This window comes from Ictalurus furcatus, chromosome 16, assembly GCF_023375685.1.
Source record: "Ictalurus furcatus strain D&B chromosome 16, Billie_1.0, whole genome shotgun sequence".
NCBI lineage: Eukaryota > Metazoa > Chordata > Actinopteri > Siluriformes > Ictaluridae > Ictalurus > Ictalurus furcatus.
Window position 1 is genome coordinate 4,735,534 of NC_071270.1, and position 21,967 is coordinate 4,757,500.

The window sequence follows — 21,967 nt, forward strand, 5'->3', positions numbered from 1 at the left end:
CACTTCAGACCCCCTGTTTCTCAATATGGCAGAACCCACAGCAGTTACATTAGCGACTGATGCTAAGTGTAATAACACTTTCATTTTAGCTGTTCTGAGTCTTTTCTTAGTTATTTATCAACACATCTGTGGCAAACGTTGACGTTCCGGATAATTCCGTCTCATTTCCGCCGTCACTGTGCCGTCACAATGTCTGTATTAAAGACGTTTCACGTCTACATGATGGGTAGCAAGACGGTTGGCCTAGCAACAGCACTATCTCACCCTGTTACACTCTCCTCCTCTAGTGTTATAAGGGCACGCCCGTGGGCCATAGGGCGTGTTGTCAGTTTGTAATAACAACATTAAAATGGGGCGGCTGTGGTTCAGGTGGTAGAGCGGGTTGTCCACTAATCGTAGGGTTGGGGGTTCGATTCCTGGTCCACATAGGGGGGACCAGAATCCGTTTTTCCAATCTTCAGCTGTCCGGTTTGGGTGATCTCGTGTCCTCTGTGTCCTTCAGGGTCTCAGATTCCTGTTCTTAGCTGACAGGACCGAAACCCGATGTAGTCTTCTGCCTTCTCTCATCCGCCTCATGGGCCAACATGTTGTGTGTTCTGAGATGCTTTTCTGCTCACCGCGGTTACCATAGCCTTCCTGTCAGCTAGTCTCCATTCTTCCCTTTCTCCTCTGACCTCGCTCATCAACAAAGCGTTTCCAGATGCTCATTGGATGTTTTTTGTGTTTCACACCATTCTCCCAGGAGATCAGCGGTTTCTGAAATACTCAAACCAACAACCATACTGACTCTCTGATCACTGGGACTTTTTCCTCATTCTGGTGTTTGATGTGAATATTAAAGTGTGTGTGTGTGTGTGTGTGTGTGTGTGTGTGTGTGTGTGACTGTGATGTATTCAACACATCTCTTTCTGAGGTGAGAAACCATGACTCGTTAGCAGGTGTGACAGTGTGTGAGTGTGTCTATGAGTCTGTGTGTGTGTGTGTGTGTGTGTGACTTCACTTCACACATCAAGCTCATTGTGTCTTTCATGAAGACTGTAAATGTGTGATTTTAGGTGTCCAGCCCCCCCCCCCCCCCCACACACACACACACCCCCAACACACACACATACACAGCAATGTCCTTATACAGCAGAAGTAAGGGAAGTTTGATGGAAAACAGCTCTCTACATCATTCCTTCGGGTACTTTAACAGAAATAAAAGATATAAAACAAAATTAGCTTTAGCCTTTTAGCTCATCATGTTACGCCATGTCTGTTTCCCAGCCTGCTAATGCATTAACCCTCAATGATTGAAACACACGTCTAACATACCTTACGGATCTGGAGCTTAGAAAGATCCCATGACAGCGTAACAACCAAATGATTTATGGATTTGCCAGAGCGTATTGTACTCAGCAGCACTGCTGTTATTGGCCAGCGGCCGGCTGTTTAACGTCAGTTCAGTGACTCAGTTTACAAGCAGAAACAACAACAACAAAAAAAACGTTTTAATAAAGTCTTAACCAAGCTGTCTTGCGGCACATCAAAGACAGTGCCGTCTTTTTTTTTTTTCTTTCACCACAGAGCTGCTAAATTCTTGAGTCAGGTGTTGATTAATTTTCTATAACAGAAGCTCTGACAGTAGTTCTGTCACAGATTTATATTAATGTGCTCGTTCTAATGCGCTATCGTTTCTATAGTAACAGCTCAATCACAGGGGCGCGGACGACTGACGTGTAATCATTGATCTGTATGTAACATGTAAGGAAGGAGTCTCCAGTGTCGGCGCTGTGTAACAGTCAGAGGTAAAGCTGTAATTGTAAGTTTTCCGAAGTTTTCAGGACAGAGGAGTTTACGCTTCTTTGCGGTTTCTCGATAACGTGCGTAACAAGCTGCGATTTTTCTGTCTTATTAACTTGAAGCGAGAGAATAAAGAGAGAAAGAAAACATTGTAATTGTTGCTGTGGTGTAAGAGGAATAAAACACTTGATGTTAGAGATAAATAATCAACTTCAACATGGTTACAGCCACTCGGCTTCACCACACCACCCTGTTATTGATTAGTTTATTAGGACAGCACGTCACACAGCGGTTTATTTATAAAGGAGGCGGAGTCTTGTACACTACTAACGTTATTCCAAACGTGATTCCTTCCGCGTTTCTTTCGGACACACCCGTGAGTCTTGCGCTCTGTGGGCGGGGTTTTACCGAGAACGAGCGCACGCACTTCGATCGCAGTGTCGGCGCGTGCATATGTGTGTGTGTGGTGGTGGTGACCGAACTGGCTCGCGCTCTGTCGGTGAGGAAACTTAAAGCAGCGCGTGAAGCTTGCGAAGATTCTTTTTTTTGTGCATGAAAGTTCTGTTGTAGTTGTTGTTGTTGTTGTTGTTGTTGTTGTTTTGCCCAAAAACTATCCGCGTTTATCTGAGAGGATCTGAAACCGGGGCATGTAAGAGCTTTTACATTTTTACCCTAAATGTTTTAATTAGATGCTTTTGAAGTATGCACGTGTGTTGGTGAAAAAAATAAAAATTATATATATATATATATATATATATATATATATATATATATATATATATATATATATATAAAATATAAATAATAATAATAATAATAATGATAATAATAATAATAATAAAAGCTGTGAAAGACCAGGGTGTGTTAGTGTAGATTCCAGAAGTGTGTGAAGTGATAATGTGATTCAGAGCTTTCATTTACACTATCAGATAAAATGGGCGAATATTTAACCACCTCCTGTGTGTGTGTGTGTGTGTGTGTGTGAGAGAGAGAGAGAAAGAGAAATAAATTTAACAGCTCAAACCTTCTGTATTATCATTAAAACTACCTGGAAAGTTCACTCTATAGACAAAACTACCACTTGAACCTCTTAACCAAACACATGATTAGGAATACTCACACACATTTTGAAGAGAAGAACTGGATCCTTTCAGTCTCTGAGAACTGGGTCATGTGCACTTCCTCAGAAACATTTTACGCCTGTGTTTAATCTCACCTGGATGCTTTAGAGCTGCTGTGGTCATCATAAACACGGTCCTGTTGCTCATCCCAGGAATGTTCACAGTAAGCTTCGTTTACTCTTCTACACCTGTACAGTTTACTGTGATGATTTATAAACCCAGAAGAGGATGGGTTCCATTTACAGTCTGGTCTCAAGGGTTCTTTCTCATGTTGTCTCAGGGAGTTTTTCCTTGCAACTGTCACCTCTGGCCTGTTTATTAGAGGTCTAAATATACGTTTATTTACATTTCTAGAATGTAAATGTACATTATCTGCCTACTTCAGATTGTCTGCACTTGTTTTTACTGTTCTGTTTTTATTACATTTATTAAGTCACTGTCACTGTATTCCACATGCCTCCTATTCCACATGCCTCCTATTCCACATGCCTCCGTATTCCACATGCCTCCTATTCCACATGCCTCCGTATTCCACATGACTCCGTATTCTAGTTGACTCCGTATTCCACATGCCTCCTATTCCACATGCCTCCGTATTCCACATGACTCTGTATTCCACATGACACTGTATACCACATGACTCCGTATTCCACATGACTCCGTATTCCACATGCCTCCGTATTCCACATGACTCCGTATTCCACATGGCTCCGTATTCTACTTGACTCCATATTCCACGTGCCACTTTGTTCCATATGGCTCTGTATTCCACATGACACTGTATTCCACATGGCTCCATATTCCACATGGCTCTGTATTTCACATGACACTTTGTTCCACATGACACTTTATTCCACATGAAAGTGTATTCCACATGACACCATTCTGCATGAGACTGTATGCATCTAACTTACTTACTGACTTACAGATGTGTTTTATTAGTATTTGGTATCTGAAATGTCATGTGTTATGTTTATAATTGTCTGCTGCTGTGACAAAAAAAATTCACTCAGGTATCAATAAAGCTATCTATCTGTCTGTCTGTCTGTCTGTCTGTCTGCCTGCCTGCTTTGTGATGATGTCTATTTTTAAAAGCACTATATGAATAAAACTGAACTGATCCATCTTAACAAATAAACTTTGCAGGAAATTCACAGGAAAGTCACGAATTTGAAATAACAAGTACTTTGAGAACATTGCACCAATTGTACCATAAATCAGTTAAATATTGGCTGCTCTAACACACTGCTTCCTAAACTGGGGTCTGTGATGTATATTTTCATGTATAGTAATTGTTATTTATTTTAGTTTTAAGCCTAAATGACTGGTTTAATATGATGTTAGATGTATTAATGGGTTTCTTATGGGAACTTTTTAAAAGCTCAATAACTTTGACAACATATGGTTGTATTTTCTGGTTTAAAAATGTGCATGGCCTAATTTAATGTCAGCCACAACTTCAGTTGCTGTTGTCATGGTAACAAAATGATATCATCTCTTAAGCCTTTCATTTTATCAGATCATGACTCCAGCCCTGAGTTTGGTAATCCAGAATCAAAAAAGTTCTAACGTGGCAGGTTGAGATTAAACATGATGAATGATGAATGATAAATGGAATCAGGTGGGTTTTATCAGAGGTTTTTGATCCAGCTCCTCGGGTCACCACACATATCTAAGCACTGTCTGAGGTCCACACAGACCTGATTACCTGGCTCAGGTGTGTTAGGTTGAGATTAAACATGATGAATGATGATCAGTGTAGAGATCATGTAATGTCTGGAATCCAGTGAGGTTTGGTGATGTTTGTCTTCTAACAGACTTGATTCATCATCATTACTTCACGAACAGGTGTGTTTAAGCAGAGATTCTTCATCCAGGTCATGTTTGTCTTGGGCATATAGTTCCTAACACACCTGAGCCAGGTAATCAGGTCTGTTTGGACCTCAGACAGTGCTTAAATATGTGTGGTGACCCGAGGAGCTGGATCAAAAACCTCTGATAAAACCCACCTGATTCCATTTATCAGTTCATGACCAGGTTGAGGACCAGTCATTATCAAACACTTCATGAGGTAACAGATAACCATCTGATGGACATCAGACGCACTGTACGGGACCAAAGACAAAAACCGACTTAGGTGTTTCATTCTCTTTTCCTTATTATAGGTCTGAGCTGGAGAGATGGACACCAGATCTCCAGTTTTACTAAGCTGAGATCCAAAGGACTCTACACAGGACATGTGGCTCAGGAAGGTACGAGTGTAGAACCTTCACACACGTTAAAATCAGATCGGTGTGAGAGATGGGCTCCAGTCTGACGTGTGTCGGCATAGCATGGGCTCTGATCTCACTGCTGTGCGCTGCCGCCTCCTGTGTGGGATTCTTCATGCCCTACTGGCTCCTGGGCTCTCAGATGGGGAAACCGGTATCGTTTGGGACGTTCCGGCGCTGTTCCTACCCAGTGCGTGATGAGGTTCACGGCGGTACAGTGATGATGGAGCATTGTGGACGCTATGCCTCGTTCCTGAGCATCCCCAGTCTGGAGTGGAGGATCTGTACGGTGGTGACGGGAACCGGGTGTGGCCTGCTGCTGCTCGTGGCTCTCACGGCACTCATGGGCTGCTGTGTGTCGGACATCATATCACGCACCATCGGGCGAGCGGCAGGAGGGATCCAGTTTGTGGGAGGTGAGTTTGGAGAAAAGAAGACAGATGGATGGATGAGATGCAGTTTAATGTTTCAAATCTGGACATCAGATAGAGATAGATCTTTGTATTATGTATTAGATGGATGGACTTTATAAACACATTTGTATAAATGTGTTTGGATAGATAGATAGATGGGTAGATAGGTAGATCAGTTAGAAGCAGTTTGAAGACATGGATAAAAGCTTGCTTGATGGACTTTATGGATGTTTGGATGGATGGATGGCTGGATGGATGGGTGGGTGAATTGGTGAATAGATGGACGCATAGATAGATGGATAAATGAAAGGATTGGTTGGTGGGTGCATTCTTTATTGTGTATGTGTATGGATGGGTTGGTGAATTAAAGGATGGCTAAATATATAGATGAACTATGTGATGGATAGATGGATGGGTGAGAAGCTATTTAATCCCCATTGTTTGGTTATGATACTTGCATAATCAACTAGGTAAAAGGATGAATGGATGGATTGAGGGTTGGCTGTATTAATGTGTCTGTGGTTGGGTGGGTGGCTGAATTGGTGGATGGATGGATGAATATAGATGAATGAATGAAAGGAATGGTGGATGGGTTGATGGCTAGAGGTATGGGTGCTTTATTGGATATATGGGTGGATAGATGAATGAAAGGATTGGTGGGTGGGTGCCTGTATACACATTCCACATGTTAAAAAAAAATAGTTTCATCTTTGTTGGGGCGTTTGCGTGTGTCTCATTGTGACTGTTTGTTGGAAGTTGAGAGGTCATGACCTTTTGCTGATTAAATTTTAGGTACCAAACTTACTGGAGGGTGATAAAGAGTGGAGCTGGTGTAGTGAGACACAAACACCATTTTCTTTCACTCAGGTGTGAAATGTTTCTCTCTCTCTCTCTCTCTCTCTCTCTCTCACTCACTCTTTTCTCTGTACACTTGATCACACACTTGTGGACAGAAATAATAACAATAATAACTGGTGATGCCCTCTGCCTCAGACTCTCAGAAGTGTGTGTGTGTGTGTGTGTGTGTGTGTGTGTGTGTGTGTAAGAGAATGAGACAGAATTGCTCATATAAGGATATAAGAAGTGTGTGAAGGACTCTTCTCTTTTCTTCCTCTCCCCCTCTCTCTCTCCCCCCTTCTGTGTGTGTGTTTGTGTGTGTGTTTTCCCAGGGGTCTCTCTCATGTCTCACTCAGGAATGTAAGGAATGTTTCCCACAGTGAGGTGACAGGATGTATGTGAGAGAGAAAACTGTAGATAACCCACCACTTCTGTTTGGTGTGTGTGTGTGTTTCCTTATCAGTCCAGCTCCAGTCTCTTATCTTTATAGGTTTCGATGAGAGACAGATTTTTGGGAATGAGATGAGAGTCTTTACTGGCGGATTTCATCAGAAGAATATTCCCGCCTCAGGTGTGTTGCTTGAAGAGCGTGTTACCGGTGTGTAACGTAGCAAGCCATGATTATCTGCTCAGTTCTCTCCTGGTTTTTGTTGTTGTTGTTGTTGTTCTTCTTCTTCTTCTTCTTCTTGTTCTGGGCAGACTCAATCATAATCGGTCAATCTTAATCAGAATTCTTTCCTTCCGGCTCCATTGTGGCACAGAATAAGTCAGAGTTCTCTATCGCTAGGAGATCACGATCATGTAGCTGGGAATCCGAAGCCCCGCCCACACCTATACAGCCATTTCTGAGAAAATAGATATTTCTCGGTGTTATGGCCTCCGTTTCTACTGTGTCTGTGTGTGTGAATGCTTTTGTTTTTGTGGACAGAGATGTGTTTGAAAACGCTCTTTGGATGGATAAAAACAACATTTTCCAATGAGATAGTGTATAACCGTCCTGTTGTCTGGGTGGGCGGGACATACTTCCTGTCTTCTCTGCCAATCAGAGCGACGCTAGCCAATCACAAAGTCCGTACAGTGTTATTAGCGCTCTTCTGCTGTGATTGTCCGGGAGGAAGCACTTCGGCAGCGTGAAGGTTCGTCGCTAGTGGGCGTGAACATATTGTGAAACTGGGGCATAATCGTGGGCATGATGTTTCATCGCACACACTCTCCTTCTCTGTGTCCGTCTCTTTCATACTCACACACATTTGATCAAACTTTCCATGAGCGACGAAACAGTAGTGTCTCTGTGCGCCTGGTCTCTATCAGGTCCTCTCTGGTATGCAGTGCTGCATTCTCCTCAGAGCAATCAGTCTGGAATGTTCCCTTGTTCGCTTCTGAGGGAAAAATAAATCAGCGAGCGCGCTCCACCGCTCATGGGCTCTGCAGAAACTCTTTCATTGTGTAGCAATGTTCCTGTAACGTTAAATTCATTTCCTGATTTCCAGTGTGAACAAATGGAGCTCATGCTTTTGAATTGAACTTATTATATGTCAGGACGTTCACTCTAGGGCTGAAGAAGAAAAGAAGAATGCCGCAGTGTTTCTGAAATAAATCTCACATTGTTCTGCTCATAAACACGCTTTTATCATCTGCCGGTGAAAGGAAAATTATTTCATGTCCGTGCTTGAATACACAAACGTCTACTGTGTGTGTGTGTGTGTGTGTGTGTGTGTGTGTGTATAGAGTTGAGTTATGTTCTGTGTCTTATTGTATTGGTGTGTGTTGACAGCTTGGGTTCTGAGTAATGTGTTGGCAGCAGTTTAGAGGCCTCGTTGAGAAACCAGCAGGCTGTGAAGCTCACACACACACACACACACACACACACACACACACACACACTTTCAAATCTACTCTCCAAAATGGCTAAATCTGAAAACACTAATTTTGTGTTTGATGCATGATTGTCACGTGACCTCCACAATTCCAAGATGGCGGATTTTATTGCCACCTTTTCTGTTTATGAAGCATATATTATATATTCAATACAATGGAAAATGACGTGAGGAAATGATGTAAAGGCCACACACCAAGTGTGTATGCAATTTTGTATAGTGTTTCATTGTGGACGGGAAATATTTTTGAAACTGACGGCTGAACACGTGATTGCGACCCAAAACGTAAAAACGGTGTTCTCAAATTGACCTGTTTTAATGTGAACTCAACTTTAAATTCTAAACACGCCCTAACATATTTATATTTATAGTGACTGATGTGAGGAAATTACTCTCCACACCATTAGGGGGCAGCGGTCTGTATAGTTTCATAACGCAGAAATGAAACCCAGAATGGCCGAGCTGTAAGTCATGTACTGTTGTAGTGCAGCAGCGTGTGAGACGTAGTGAATTTATGGATTTTTTCCATAGCACTTTGTTTTCGAAGCCTGCGCAACATAGCAAAAGGGGCGGAGTCGTTAGCTGCTTTTCCGGTTTAAAAAGCCGATTGATCATCAAATTAAGTTCGCAAATTAGAAACCGGTTCTGTTCTGTTCTGTGATCCTGTGTGCTGATCCGTCACTTCGCTAAGAGTTTAATTAAAATTTTTACAGCATAAACGTCATGTACAATAGTGTAAGTCATTAAAAAGAGTTCTTCAAGGAAGGGATCCTTTCTGACCTATTAAAGGGCTCTACGTAGAATCTTTAGGGATCTCCTAGTTTGTGATCCAAGGTTCTCTTCCAAAATCACAGTTAAAACCTTGCATTTGGGACGGCACCGAAAATGTATACATTTCTTCTAGAGATGTATAATCGCTCTGCCATTTTCAAGCAAATAAGCCTACCAAAGGACCCTCCGAGGAACCTTTGGGCGGTGTTCCCAGTTCTTTTCTTGTGCATCTGTTTATTATTTTTAATCCTTTACACGTTATATAAATTTATATGTTTCAAATTCTCACTCTAGAGCTAATCAGGAGCCCCTGAAAGTCCTCATGATCGTGGTTTTAGCGAGGGGGGGGGAGAAGAAAACGAAACGTGGCTTTCTGCGACACCCGCCGTGCCCTTCTGTTGTTCTGGAAAATTCCACAGCCGACCCGAGGAGATAGATTTTCCGCTTCGCAAAAAGCGCGACTGAACTGAAACGTCATTAACGAGAGAGTGAGCTGTGTGTTTTCCTCCACCGCCGACTCCATCGATTACAGAAGAGGAGGTGTGTGTGTGTGTGTGTTGTGCCTCAAAGTGAGGAAACTAATGAATGCTTGAAATAAGCAAAATAATCCCCTGTAGCTAGCAATAAGCATAGTCTTGTTAAATATTAATAAAAAATATTGCTGCATTCAGGAATGTGTAAGATGTGTGTGTGTGTGTGTGTGTGTGTGTATTTCATTTTATCAATCTTGTGGATTATTTCAATTCATATCTTCCTACTTCCTGTATAAGTGCACCATGTAGGCACCCTCATCCCATGTACTGCACTATATGTTCAAATGGTGATAACTTCTGAGGAGAAGTTGGTCATGTGACCTAAATCATGTATGGTGATATTAATTATTATTAATTATTATTATTAATATTATTATAGTAATTAATGATTATTTACTCTAAATTAAACGTATTCTTCGGGGGGAAAAACACGTAAAGGTGTAAAGATGGAATTGTGGTCGCACACACAAGATGCACACCTTCAACAACTACGACTTATTTTGAATCTTATTTTACTTTTTGTTGCACAGTGACTAAAACAGCTACGCGTCTCTCACTGTAGCTAGAGCTTACATTAAAAAAAGTAAAGAGGCAGTTATACATCGCACCATCGCACGCAGCGTCTCGGATTATTACTAGTTTCGATTTATAAGTTAGCGACTTTCTGTTTGTGCAATCAAATTCATTAAAAAATAACTCTTGGTGTTACTCGCACAACTAGCACTCATATTCAATATTCACCACCCCCTACTGGTGATACTGTGAACTGCAGTAGCTTGAAATATTTCCGCCTGTGTTCCTGGGATCTGTAGTGAAACTGACCAGAATCCAGTGCTTACTGAAGATGAATGAATGAATGAATGAAAGGTAGCTGGCATTGTGATTGATATTAAGGACGGTTTCGAGAACGGGTGTTCGAAATATAAGTGTGAAATAAACAGCTGTTCGGGCCAGCTCTAGTACTTTTCTGTGTTTGAACTCTAGAGTGACTTTTAAACGAGCTTTAAGACAAAGCAGCATAATAACAGAATATTGTCCGCGTAAATAATTTTCACGAAAATGATAATCTGGGAGATAAACAGGCAGTCGGAGATAATTCAAGTGTGACTTTTATTCTCTTTTATAATGAGCTACGGGGCGACTGAGCTTCATTTCTCTCCTTCCAGAGCTGCTTTTAGAAAATTCAGCTATAAATTAAAAAAACATAAAGCTGTGTGAAGATTCCTAATGAGAGGTTTGAGGCGTGTTTGAGGCGTGTGTGTGTGTGTGTGTGTGTGTGTGTGTGTGTGTTTGAGTGTGTGCGCCGAGATCTCAGACACACAGTGTTAATAATAGGGACAGGACAAAAACACATACACACACACATAGAGAGAGAGAGAGAGAGAGAGAGATGTGTTTAGTATGATAATGCCCTATGTTCCAGTACGGTCTGTAGTGCACCCTTGTAGACTTCCCCTCAAAAGTATGTATCAGCTACGTGTGGAATTTGAATCAGATTGCAATGCATTCTGAGTAAAACGTGCAGTGATGACACGGTGAAGGTGGAGTGAACGAGGGCGTGTATTGGAACACAGCCGTGATGATTTAAAAGGCACGGTGCCGCGATCACAGACCTCGAAAATAACCACCAGCTATTTGATGTGAACACCGAGTCACCTCTGTATGACCTTTAACCTTTGCCCAGAGTGGAGCTGTGACCTTTAGAAGCGTTAGGTCGCGAGATTTGTAACTGGGGGAAAAAATGTCAAAATCAGAGTCAATATAAGTGAGAGTGATTTTTTTATTTTAGCATAAAATTATCTGATGAAGGTTTGTTAGATTCAGTTTGGCTAAACATGCTAATATTGCTAACTGCTATCAGTTTGAAACTCCAGATGATTTATAATGTTTGCGCATTATAAAGGGATCTGTGCACTCTACTTAGTGCCCTACATACACAGCGCAGGGAGACATTTTAGATTCACTCACGATAAATACGTAACTTGTTGTGTTTTAACGTCGTTTGTGCTCAGACGTCTAGGTTTGGGGAAAGTATTGGCACTTTCGACTGCGTTTGTACGCTTGTACTCGCCATGCCTCGTACTTTTTGAGGGAGACGTGTGTTAAATTCGGAGACATCCGAGATCTAACCTGTGGAAAAAGCAGATGATGTTCCAGCTCGCTTCGTTCATTTCAGTAAGGGGGGTTTTGTGATGTGACCCCAGGTCATGACCTTTCCCCTCCAAGACCTGAGTGGAGACGAACAGCTGCTGAGTGCTAACAGCTAACGAGGGACCTAATTAAACAATAAACTCATAAGAAGCATTCATCATTCACCACCATGTTCGCATGTTTGTGGTCTTGACGCTAAGCAGAAGCAGATTGACGGGACGTCTGCGGGATCTTCGCCAGCTGCTTTCGCACACATTTCCGATGCCCCAGCGGTCCGGACCGGCTCGAATGGAGGGAATGTCTCACTGCTTTCCTGTCGTCTTCCCACTACGACCAGCTGCTTATCCTCCCCCAATCCCCCCCCCCTCCACCCTCTACACGCTGCGATGACGCAATGCCTGGATTATTTTGAGCGCGTTCTTTATTATTGGTGTGTGAGATGGCAGATGGTGCGGTGCTGAAGGGGGTTTCAGTGCTCTGAGGTCTCAATTCAGAATGACATTTGGGTCAGAGCTATTTAATATTCGACTAGAGAGCTACAGTGATAATGTGTCTGCTCGTAACGTAATGATTAACAACAACAACAACAAAAAGCCCTATTTGGACAAGATTAGGTTTACAGTGAGACAGTTTCGAGGTGCTTCTCTGTGTTACGTCTGGATCGTCCATGTCTGTGATTATTCCTCCTCCTTTCTCTAAGAAAATGAAAGACTACTGATTATTTTTTGACCGTCTCTGTCGTCATCTGATCCTGTTTAGTGTGGACTTGTGGGAAATGAGTAAAGGAGATTTTTAAACTAAGGGAACGCAAACCAGACATTTTTCCCCATAGGGGTTTGATCATTTTGTTTGTCTCTGATCACGAACACGAGTGTGGGTTTAATGCAGAGCAGAAAAATAGCAGTGTGTTTTTAAATGTCTTTTTTTTTAATCATTAAAATCTTTCTAGTTATGTTGTTTGCTTTTTTCTAGGTATATACATATTTGGTATAAGATCAGGAACCCATGTTTCCTGTGTGTGACTCAGTCAGTCTTACTGTAATGATGGGCGATGTGCAAACGATTCCTCCTTCAAAGTGAATCATTTTGAGTGAGCCACAAAGAAATAAAGGTTCTTCTTGCGCCAGTGCACTCGTTCTGAAATCTCAGCGTCTGACACCGTGGCCCACGAAATATTTTTGGATGCTACTCTGACTGCTGAATCGGTAACCGAATCAAAGCTGCAAAGTTTGATTCAGTGAAAAAGAGTCGACTCTGTGAACTGACTCTCACTGCACATTGTCTTCACTGTGTCTCAGCCCTATACACATACACACCTGTGTATGTGGGTTGCGGGTTGTCAACTAATCGTAGGGTTGGCGGTTCGATTCCCGGCCCACGTGACTCCACATACCGTAGTGTCCTTGGGCAAGACACTGAACCACAAGTTGCTCCCGATGGCAAGCTAGCACCTTGCACGGCAGCTCTGCTACCATTGGTGTGAGTGTGTGTATGAATGGGTGAATGAGACACAGTGTAAAGCGCTTTGGATAAAAGTGCTATATAAGTGCAAATCATTACTCATCATCATCTGTAGCTGTTAATATGCAAATTAAACTCTGTGTGTGTCTGTGTGTGTGTGCTCGCAGGTTTGCTGATCGGCTCTGGTTGCGCTCTTTATCCTCTCGGATGGAACAGCGAGGAGGTTAAACAGACCTGCAGCAACACCTCTGACCAGTTTAACCTCGGTAACATTACAGCATTTATTTCCAACGTTATTTTCCTGTAACAGCACGTCCCCAAGTGTTATTCCGCTTATCCTCTTATACCACAGCAGTTTACCAACAAGTATACATTTTTTGACTAATTAAAGAACACATCATGCTTTGTATCCATTTATAGCTACATTTAATGTTTGTGAAGGGAGTTAGTTCCTGTTGTCACTTACATTATAGCAGCTATAAACACTCGCCCCATAAACGTTACATTTACAGAAAACTTCACCAGATCACGGATTAATTCATTCACAGTCCCTGTGAACGAGCCGTTACTATAGAAACGATAACGTACAGTATCAGAATGAGCGCATTAATGTTAATACAAAGCTGGGATGTGCAGCTGTGCTGCTGTCCGAGCTGCTATTATAGAAAATTAATCAACACCTGATGACCAATCACAATCCAGAACTCAGCGGCGCTGTGGGATAATAAGAAAAAAAATAAAAATTCATCAGAAAATTATTTTCTCAGAGTTGATTAGTTTATTGTATTACAGATTATCATAAGAGATGTGAGTTAGTGTTTGCTAAGCTAAGTGTGTGTGTGTGTGTGTGCAGGTTCGTGTGAACTCGGCTGGGCTTTTTACTGCACGAGTGTTGGAGCTGCCGTCACCCTGCTGCTGTGTACGTGGATGTCCTGCTTCGCCGGGAAAAAACAGAAACACTATCTGTACTGAGAGAGCGTGCAAACACACACACAGACACAGACACACACACACACATGTGCGCCTCAGACATGAAAATTTTAACACACCCCTGTACAGAGGGGAAAAATCTTCATGTTTTATGACTCTTGAATTGAAAGAGCAACTTTTTTGCATGACTGACCTTTGACCTTTCAAGGTGTGTTTTTGGATTATCCTTTTTTTCCCCAGAGTGGAAAGGACGATCTGCTCTTTATTTACTAAGTCAGTTTTGATTTTTGTGTTGTATTTTGTTGTGGTCAGTGTGTAACTAAAGTGATTCAAGTAACTGAATATTCAGTTTATTAGTTATTGATGATAAAAAATAAACTTTAGCGCTCTGGATATTTTATTGTATTTTAATGTAATGTTATGCTTTATATTTAAATAATATCACCTGTTTATTGCCTTAAATATCTCACATGCAATAAAAACCAGCTCGTGTGGAGCATTTATTTGAAATGTAGAACAAATGGTGTAGTTTTCATTTTGCCAAAATATGTTAGTTATTATAATTTCCTCTTTTCCCCAATAAATGAAATCTTTAAGCCACGGCTGTTATTTTTCAAGTTTAATACCATCCCCGTTTAAAACTGGAAATTTAGCAGATGCTGTATCATATACCAAGAAAATGAGAATTGGTCTGGATGGAGATCAAGCAGGGAATTGAGAACATCTCTCTGAGATCTCACACATGACCCAGAGGAACATTTCCAAATGAAATGACCTCAGTGATGTGTTTCAGTAAGAAGAACATGCTCATAATCCAGAATAGGTGGTTTCTTAGAAATACACACATTTTCCAGCATTTATTTGTGATATGTGGGTCACAGTCGCATGGGATTGTTTGGAAACGAGTGTGTATTTATATACTGCACCATGTCCAAACACACATGAGGGTGTGCGTGTGCAAAAAAACCTGACCTCATTCCACACTTTAGTAAGAATTAAATTTACTTTACATATATATATATATATATATATATATATATATATATATATATATATATATATATATATCGTCTACATTTAAATGAGTGGCACATAATAGTGATCATCAGCTAAATATTGTGTTTAACACCAAGATTGGAGGAGATTGAACACGATCCAACATGGCAGCTGTTCCAAATTCTACTTTTCACATAGTTTCCCATAAATAAGGGCTTTTATTTCAGTTTATGTGGGTCACAGCAAGATGGGAGGAGGCTTAGAAACTACTATGGCTAACAAAAATGTTTTACAGGTTTAATATTACCGCAGTAGTGGTGGTTTTCTGCCATCTAGTGTCACTTCTATATGAGCATTTTATGACCATATAATAAAGATTAGTGAATTATATGAATTTCTCTCGTAATTTGATAAGATAATAACATGTAAACGTGCACATTAATTCGAAATCCAGTTGAAACCACATCACACCAAGACGTTTGGCTCGTTTTCTACGAATCGATTCGGTTCTGATTTGATTTTTTTTCAGTGAGTCGGATCATTTGACTCGGCTCACCAGTAACAACTCCCAAATGACTCGCTGAATTTTCTTTCTAAACCGGACGATGTTTTGAGCTGCGATTGTTTTTCTTTGCCCAACAACGGATGGAATTGTTTCGTTCATGTTATTGACGCACAAACGGCTCGTTTATGCGCGATTCAGCATGAAGACGCCATTACTGCTTCCATGGTTACAGCACCGCCTTGTCTGATTGGTGGTTGTTTCCTTTAGGATTGTGGGTAGTGTAGTATTTTCACAATTACTTCTGCAATCAAACTAAAGTTTAGAACCTTATAAACTCGACATTGTCGAATAATATCGCTTAAATAATTAACAATATCAATAATAATTACATACTGTACAGAAAAAAAATACTGGAGTGGTTATTTCCGGATTCTTGCTGTTATTTTGGTTCAAAAGAAACGGTTGGAAAAGAGAGCGTTACGGCTCGTGCTGACACGTGACCACCTTTCTTTACTTTGATTGGCTAAATTGAAGGCGTCACAAACATCAAATGACCAATCAGGACGAAGACCTCTAGCGCCAAAGTCAAATCAGTTTGAACGTTTAGTGTTTGAAAGCAGCGGCGTGAGAGGAGACCTGATAGTGTCTTCAAAATAATCTTAAAAAGTTACATTGTTTTGGTTCTTGTACAGTTCTTGGGACGATAATTAACGACTATTATATTTACGAATCTTCAAGAGTCAAGGTAAGTTGGTTTTTATTTTTAGCAAACGTTTTATACGTTGCTAAATGTAATAAAAACAAGCCTGAATCACAAATCTAGTGTACTATTTCAGATTTTCATACAGAGTTTAACTAACTAAACGGATTGCTAACCATAAATTTGGGTGGCATTAAAATTTTTTGGACTAGTATTAATTATAAGTAACGTCACACGTCTAGTGCAGGTTCACGAATGCTAACTAGCTAATGTTATTTTTCATTGTTTGGTGTCCGAACGTTGTATTTTAATTAGGGAAATTAATAATAAGTGCAATGGCGTTATAACCTGCACAAAATCGAGAGTTCATCATTATCATCCAAAAACCTCCACCAGCGCTGTAACGTCATTGTTTTAGGGGCTGTAGCGTAAATCGCCGACTGCGCATGCGCGACACTAAAACCCTCAAATCACGATATTACGATACTATTTTATCACGGTTTATGGTTTTAGGGATTTTTTTAGTTAAATGAAACATCTGTCAATATATTCCTCAGTGGGAATGACAGCGCTGTGTGCTATGGGTTTTTTTTTTCTTCCAATTTTATTAAACTATACAGTGAAGAAAATAATGAAGTTTTCTCATAATTTGAATTTCTCCAAACTGCCCCTGGTGCTGTTGTCTGAATAAGACAGAATTGCCCCCTGGGGCAGAGACTGCCTCAAAAATGCTGCTTTACCAGGCGCCGCCTTTTTAGTGGAATGTGGAGGGAGTTAAGATCTCAGTAATAACAACATGCTCTGTGTTGGACATGCGTTCAGGCTGGAGGCTGCTCGTTAATGATGCTCTGTCACCTCTTAATTAGCTTAATTGATTTTCTTTTTGTGCGCAGGTGATTATTTAACCCCATCAGACGAGGAGTGAGCGAGCGAGAGCCTGCAAAATGGACACGGTGGTAAAAAAGGTAACAACCTAAAAAGTGACCTGGGGTGAATGGTGGAACTAGACGTTAGGACGGGCTGCGTATGTGTGAATAAATGTTATGGTGGTGTTTATTTGTTATTTTATTAATGATTCTGTTTCAGAGTAATAAGGAAAACTCCAAGCCGGAGGTCGGTCCAAAAAAAAACGAGTCCAGAAATTTCATATCGAAGCAGAAGCTGACGAGACCTGTGCCGCTACGGTCAAAAAACGAGCCGAGGGAGGAAAACGGAGGAGACGAGTCTGAGTCTAAAGCGCAGGTGAAACCATCAAAACCAGCCAAGAGCAACAATTTGGATCCCATGCGACGGAAAACTCTGAGTCAGGCCTTCCGTACTGAACAAACCCTGAGACACAGGAAACTGGTGCTGGAAACCCAAAAGCCTCCGTCATCTGTCCCTCCTAAACCCCTCCTGCCCGGCACCTACAAGGGCAGAGTGGTACAGTCCAAAATAGACTGCTTCAGGAAGCCGCCGAGTGGCCATGAGAAGAACCCAAGCGAGAACAAGACCAAAGCCGAGACGGCGGTTCGGTCCAAATCCGCCACGACACTGTCTACGTCCTCGAGAGCAGGAGTGCAGTCAGGTGTGGCAAGCAGGATGAAGTCAGGGTCGGACGCAGGGGTTAACATGCAGAAGACGGTTCCTCAAAGACAGATACAGATGAAAGCTCCAGCTCGGACAGCTACGGTCTCCTCCAAACCATCTACGGTCTCCTCCAAACCATCTACGGTCTCCTCCAAACCATCCTCCAAACCATCTACGGTCTCCTCCAAACCATCTACGGTCTCCTCCAAACCATCCTCCAAACCATCTACGGTCTCCTCCAAACCATCTACGGTCTCCTCCAAACCATCTACGGTCTCCTCCAAACCATCCTCCAAACCATCTACCCTCTCCTCCAAACCATCTACCCTCTCCTCCAAACCATCTACCCTCTCCTCCAAACCATCTACCCTCTCCTCCAAACCATCTACGATTTCTAGGAAACCAGTTACAATGTCAGCAAGACCACCAACAGTGACATCATTCATCAAGAAGAAGGAACCGTCCAAGCCTGCTGCAGCTGCCAGCGAGCAAAAACCACAAAAGTCCGCCTCAATTTCCATCGGCCATTACCGAGTCCATGTAGAATCCGCCGAGGAGAGAAGGTGAGTCAGGAACATCACAGCTCTGTTGAATTCTGGATTGTGATTGGTATCGTTTCTATAGTAACAACTCATTGACAGGTATTCATTGGTAAATCGATGTGGTGCAAGAGGAATAAAACATTCGGGGACGTTCTGTTATAGGAAAATAATCAGTGTTTTGATGTAACTGTAACTCTCTCTCTCTCAGGGTGAAGTTGGCTGGATGGTTGGCGTCGAAGGGGAAAACTCTGAAAAGGCCGGCGATGACTGAGACATCTGCGCCTCAGACCTGTAAACCTCAACTCCACACTGAAGAGGGAGACGGAGCTCCGCCCGAGGCGAGTAAACGAGCCGAAGCAGTGACTGTCAGCAAAGCGGAACAGAGCGAGGTTCCTCAGTGGAAACCTGCGTTCTCCAACAGCCCGAGTCACATCCTGAACACCACGCTGGACCTGCTGGACAACTCGGACACGGAGCTGCAAGCAGAGCCCGAGATCAAGATGGAATCGGTAATACACTCAAACATCTACGCTCAATACGTTGTGTCCCAAATGACGTGCTGTACATTATTCAGTTACACTATATGCATTGCATGCTGTATTCATCTGAGAAGTTCTTATACACACCGTAATAAGCAAACATTTACAAGTAGAAGAAGAGAAAGGAAAAAAAAGTGTGTGCAATGTGTACAGTATATTACTGTGTGTGTGGTGTTTGTCTCTGATTTGTCCTCAAATGATTCTCCAGATATTAGATTTTTCTGACTATTTCTATTTTTTTCTGATATTAAATATACAAGAGGGAATCAAATGAAAATCTTATTTTATTATTATTTGTATTTTTATTTAAAATTTTGCATTGTTTGTTGCAAATAGGTGTCGCAAAACTGTATAATTTTTCTACATCGTCTCCATTTTGTTCACAGCGAGTGTTCCAGCGATTCTGCATTCCTCTAGAATGATTTTTTTTTTTAAATTTAACTCTAATTTATTTAGCATTTTTAAGGTTTTCATTTGACTCCTCGCTCTCATACATATTTACTTATTTTGCTGATTATGCTGATTTTTTAAAAACATATGTAAATATATACTAAATACTTTATAATAACTATAATTAATATAGTTAATTACAACCGTTTTATAATTTTAGAATTGATTATATAATTTTATCCGTATAAATTGTTTTTGATATATTGCTTATTTAACTTTCTTTTTTTTAGTTAACCGTCAAATGAATGTAATTTCATTTTATTTTAGATTTATTTTAATTTTGTTGTGTGATTTTATTTCTCTCTCCATCTCTCTTTGTCTCTGTAGTTGGTGATAAACCTGTGTGAGCGATTAGAGGCAATGGAAACTCCATCCTCATGTAGGAGCGGTGAGTTTAATTTTTTATTCTAACATGATGGGGGGGTTGAATCAGTTTTAATCAGTCAACAGAAACGGAGCTTGTTAGAATATTTTATGCTCTAATTTCTGCACATCGTTAATTTATCTGTACATCATGCTGAATATATTTTTTGATATTTATTGAACTCCTGAGCAATAACTGAAGGATTTTTATCATTTCTCGAGCAGACACGAAGGCAGGAGGAAGCTCTGATGCCGAGGTGAACGTAGGAGAAACATTTGAATATGAGATTCTGGAGGAGGAAGAACTGAGCGAGGAAGAACCGACGCACACCGCTGGAGTGGAGGAGGACGATGGAGAGGAAAAGAAAACTTCCAACATTAAGGAGGAGGAAGAGAAGAAACCGTATGAAGGTGATGAAGAGGAGGAGGAAGAGAAGAAACCGTATGAAGGTGATGAAGAGGAGGAGGAAGAGAAGAAACCATATGAAGGTGATGAAGAGGAGGAGGAAGAGAAGATGGACTCCACACCTGCAGATATTCTGGATGCGTGTGTTGTGAAGTACAGCGTAAAAACTACACCGTTTCTGCAAAGGTGATGTTTCTGTGTTGTCTTTTTTACTTTGGTGTTTAATTCATTGTTGTGTTATCTCCTAATGGTCATCATTTTGATAACAATTTTAGCAAACAGTAATATTAATCATTTAATTACTATCATTTTCATTATATTATAGATGTGTTTATTTGTCTAGTTCATCTATTTTATTTTAATTATTTACATTCATTTAATTATTTTTTTTTTCATTCCTTATTGCAGTTCTATGTATTTCATTATAATTATTTGTTTACATTTTCATGGTAGTTACTTTTTCTTTGACCCTTTTTTAACGATTATTGCTATTTGTTTTTATTTGCATTTAATTCCAGCTATTTGTATATCTTTATAAATCTTTATTCATTTTTATTAATGAATGTATTTACTGCTGCTATTTTGTACTGGTGTTTATTTATGTATTGATTGATTGCGTTATATTTTGCTCTGATCAGTGTAAAGAAGAGGATGGAGGGTGAAATGGCTCCAGCTACTCCAGGCTCTCGATGTAAAAGTTCCATTAAAGAGTTGAAGTTTCTGACGCCGGTGCGCCGCTCGTCTCGGATCCACAGGAACTCGTCCCGCCTACCAGACATGCTGAATGAACACGACCCCTGCGTGTCCTCCCTGGCCGAGCTCGAGCTGCTGGACGCCGCCGACTCCAATGCTTACATCTACAGGAGGAACCCTGCACTGCTGCAGCACCTCACTGATCAATGTCCTGAGCCCCAGAGCCCTGACCGCACCTGCAAATAATAATCAGGACAAGAAGCACACAGACTTTAACTACACTATCATGCAAATACTGAATGTTAACCTGTGGCAGAAAAGATAGTGGGTTGATTTGAATATATAAATATGCAAATTTCTATTTGCTCATGTACTCCTCTAACAGAAAAGCTGATGTTTAGAGTCGATTCAATATGAAAAGATGAACATTAAAGCTACACTAAATGGTTTTGTATGTTTTTACTAACTGAACATGTAATTTAAGGTTTATTTTATGCAACAATGCTGAACAACATTAATAACTAAAAACAGACCGAAGTGGTTTAAGTTTGTAATGTAAAAAAAAGTTTTGAATACATAAGCAGGTTTTACTTTACACTAAAGAGCCTCAAACCGAAAGGAAGGGTAGAAATGTTGGAATGTTCATGTATTGAGAATATTGTGTTTTATAGATATTTTGAGCGAAGAAAGGTTTTGGTTCTGCAAATGCTGATGCAGGAAAAAGAGGTTTTTAACTGCTATTATATTTGAAAGTTTTATTCTACTAAAGCCTTATGACATTACAAGCTATTTTAACAGTGTCTGTGATTGACAGGTGGGTAACCTAGCAACACAAGCTGCTATATGGTCTAACTAACTGCCAAAGGAAATGTATTAACACTTTAAGTTGTCGGTACTTTTATCCTGCATTTACAGGCTTACTGCAGTTGTCTTTAATACTGTAGATGTGCTTCAATTAAAAAAAAAAAATATATATATATATATATATACAACTCTGAATACTTTTCATCAGACACGATTATCAATTACTCATCTGACCATAATTACGCATGTTACTT

The 21,967-nt window shown here is 40.8% G+C and overlaps 2 protein-coding genes across 3 annotated transcripts in view; both read left to right on the forward strand.

Annotated features, from left to right (window-relative positions):
• Positions 1-1,763: 1,763 nt before the first annotated feature.
• Positions 1,764-14,658, forward strand: lhfpl6 (LHFPL tetraspan subfamily member 6). Of its 2 annotated transcripts, none has more exons than XM_053646105.1 (4): positions 1,764-2,431; positions 5,069-5,589; positions 13,384-13,482; positions 14,070-14,658. In XM_053646105.1, exons 2-4 carry the CDS (start codon positions 5,205-5,207, stop codon positions 14,186-14,188), a joined length of 603 nt encoding a protein of 200 aa, XP_053502080.1. In that variant the 5' UTR covers positions 1,764-2,431; positions 5,069-5,204; the 3' UTR covers positions 14,189-14,658. The 2 variants fall into 2 exon arrangements, with proteins under 2 accessions (XP_053502080.1, XP_053502082.1); XM_053646107.1 differs by having other exon boundaries at positions 1,764-2,281.
• A 991-nt stretch (positions 14,659-15,649) lies between these two features.
• The window catches only part of si:ch211-266i6.3 (cytoskeleton-associated protein 2), a 6,489-nt gene continuing 171 nt past the window's right edge, over positions 15,650-21,967 (forward strand). Inside the window, exons 1-7 of the mRNA XM_053646144.1 lie at positions 15,650-16,392; positions 17,241-17,312; positions 17,434-18,479; positions 18,667-18,967; positions 19,775-19,835; positions 20,036-20,402; positions 20,855-21,967. The exon at positions 20,855-21,967 is cut by the window's right edge and continues 171 nt beyond it. Of these exons, the coding sequence (XP_053502119.1) occupies positions 17,292-17,312; positions 17,434-18,479; positions 18,667-18,967; positions 19,775-19,835; positions 20,036-20,402; positions 20,855-21,155 (2,097 nt within the window). The 5' untranslated portion in view covers positions 15,650-16,392; positions 17,241-17,291 and the 3' untranslated portion in view covers positions 21,156-21,967. The remainder of the gene's footprint in view (positions 16,393-17,240; positions 17,313-17,433; positions 18,480-18,666; positions 18,968-19,774; positions 19,836-20,035; positions 20,403-20,854) is intronic.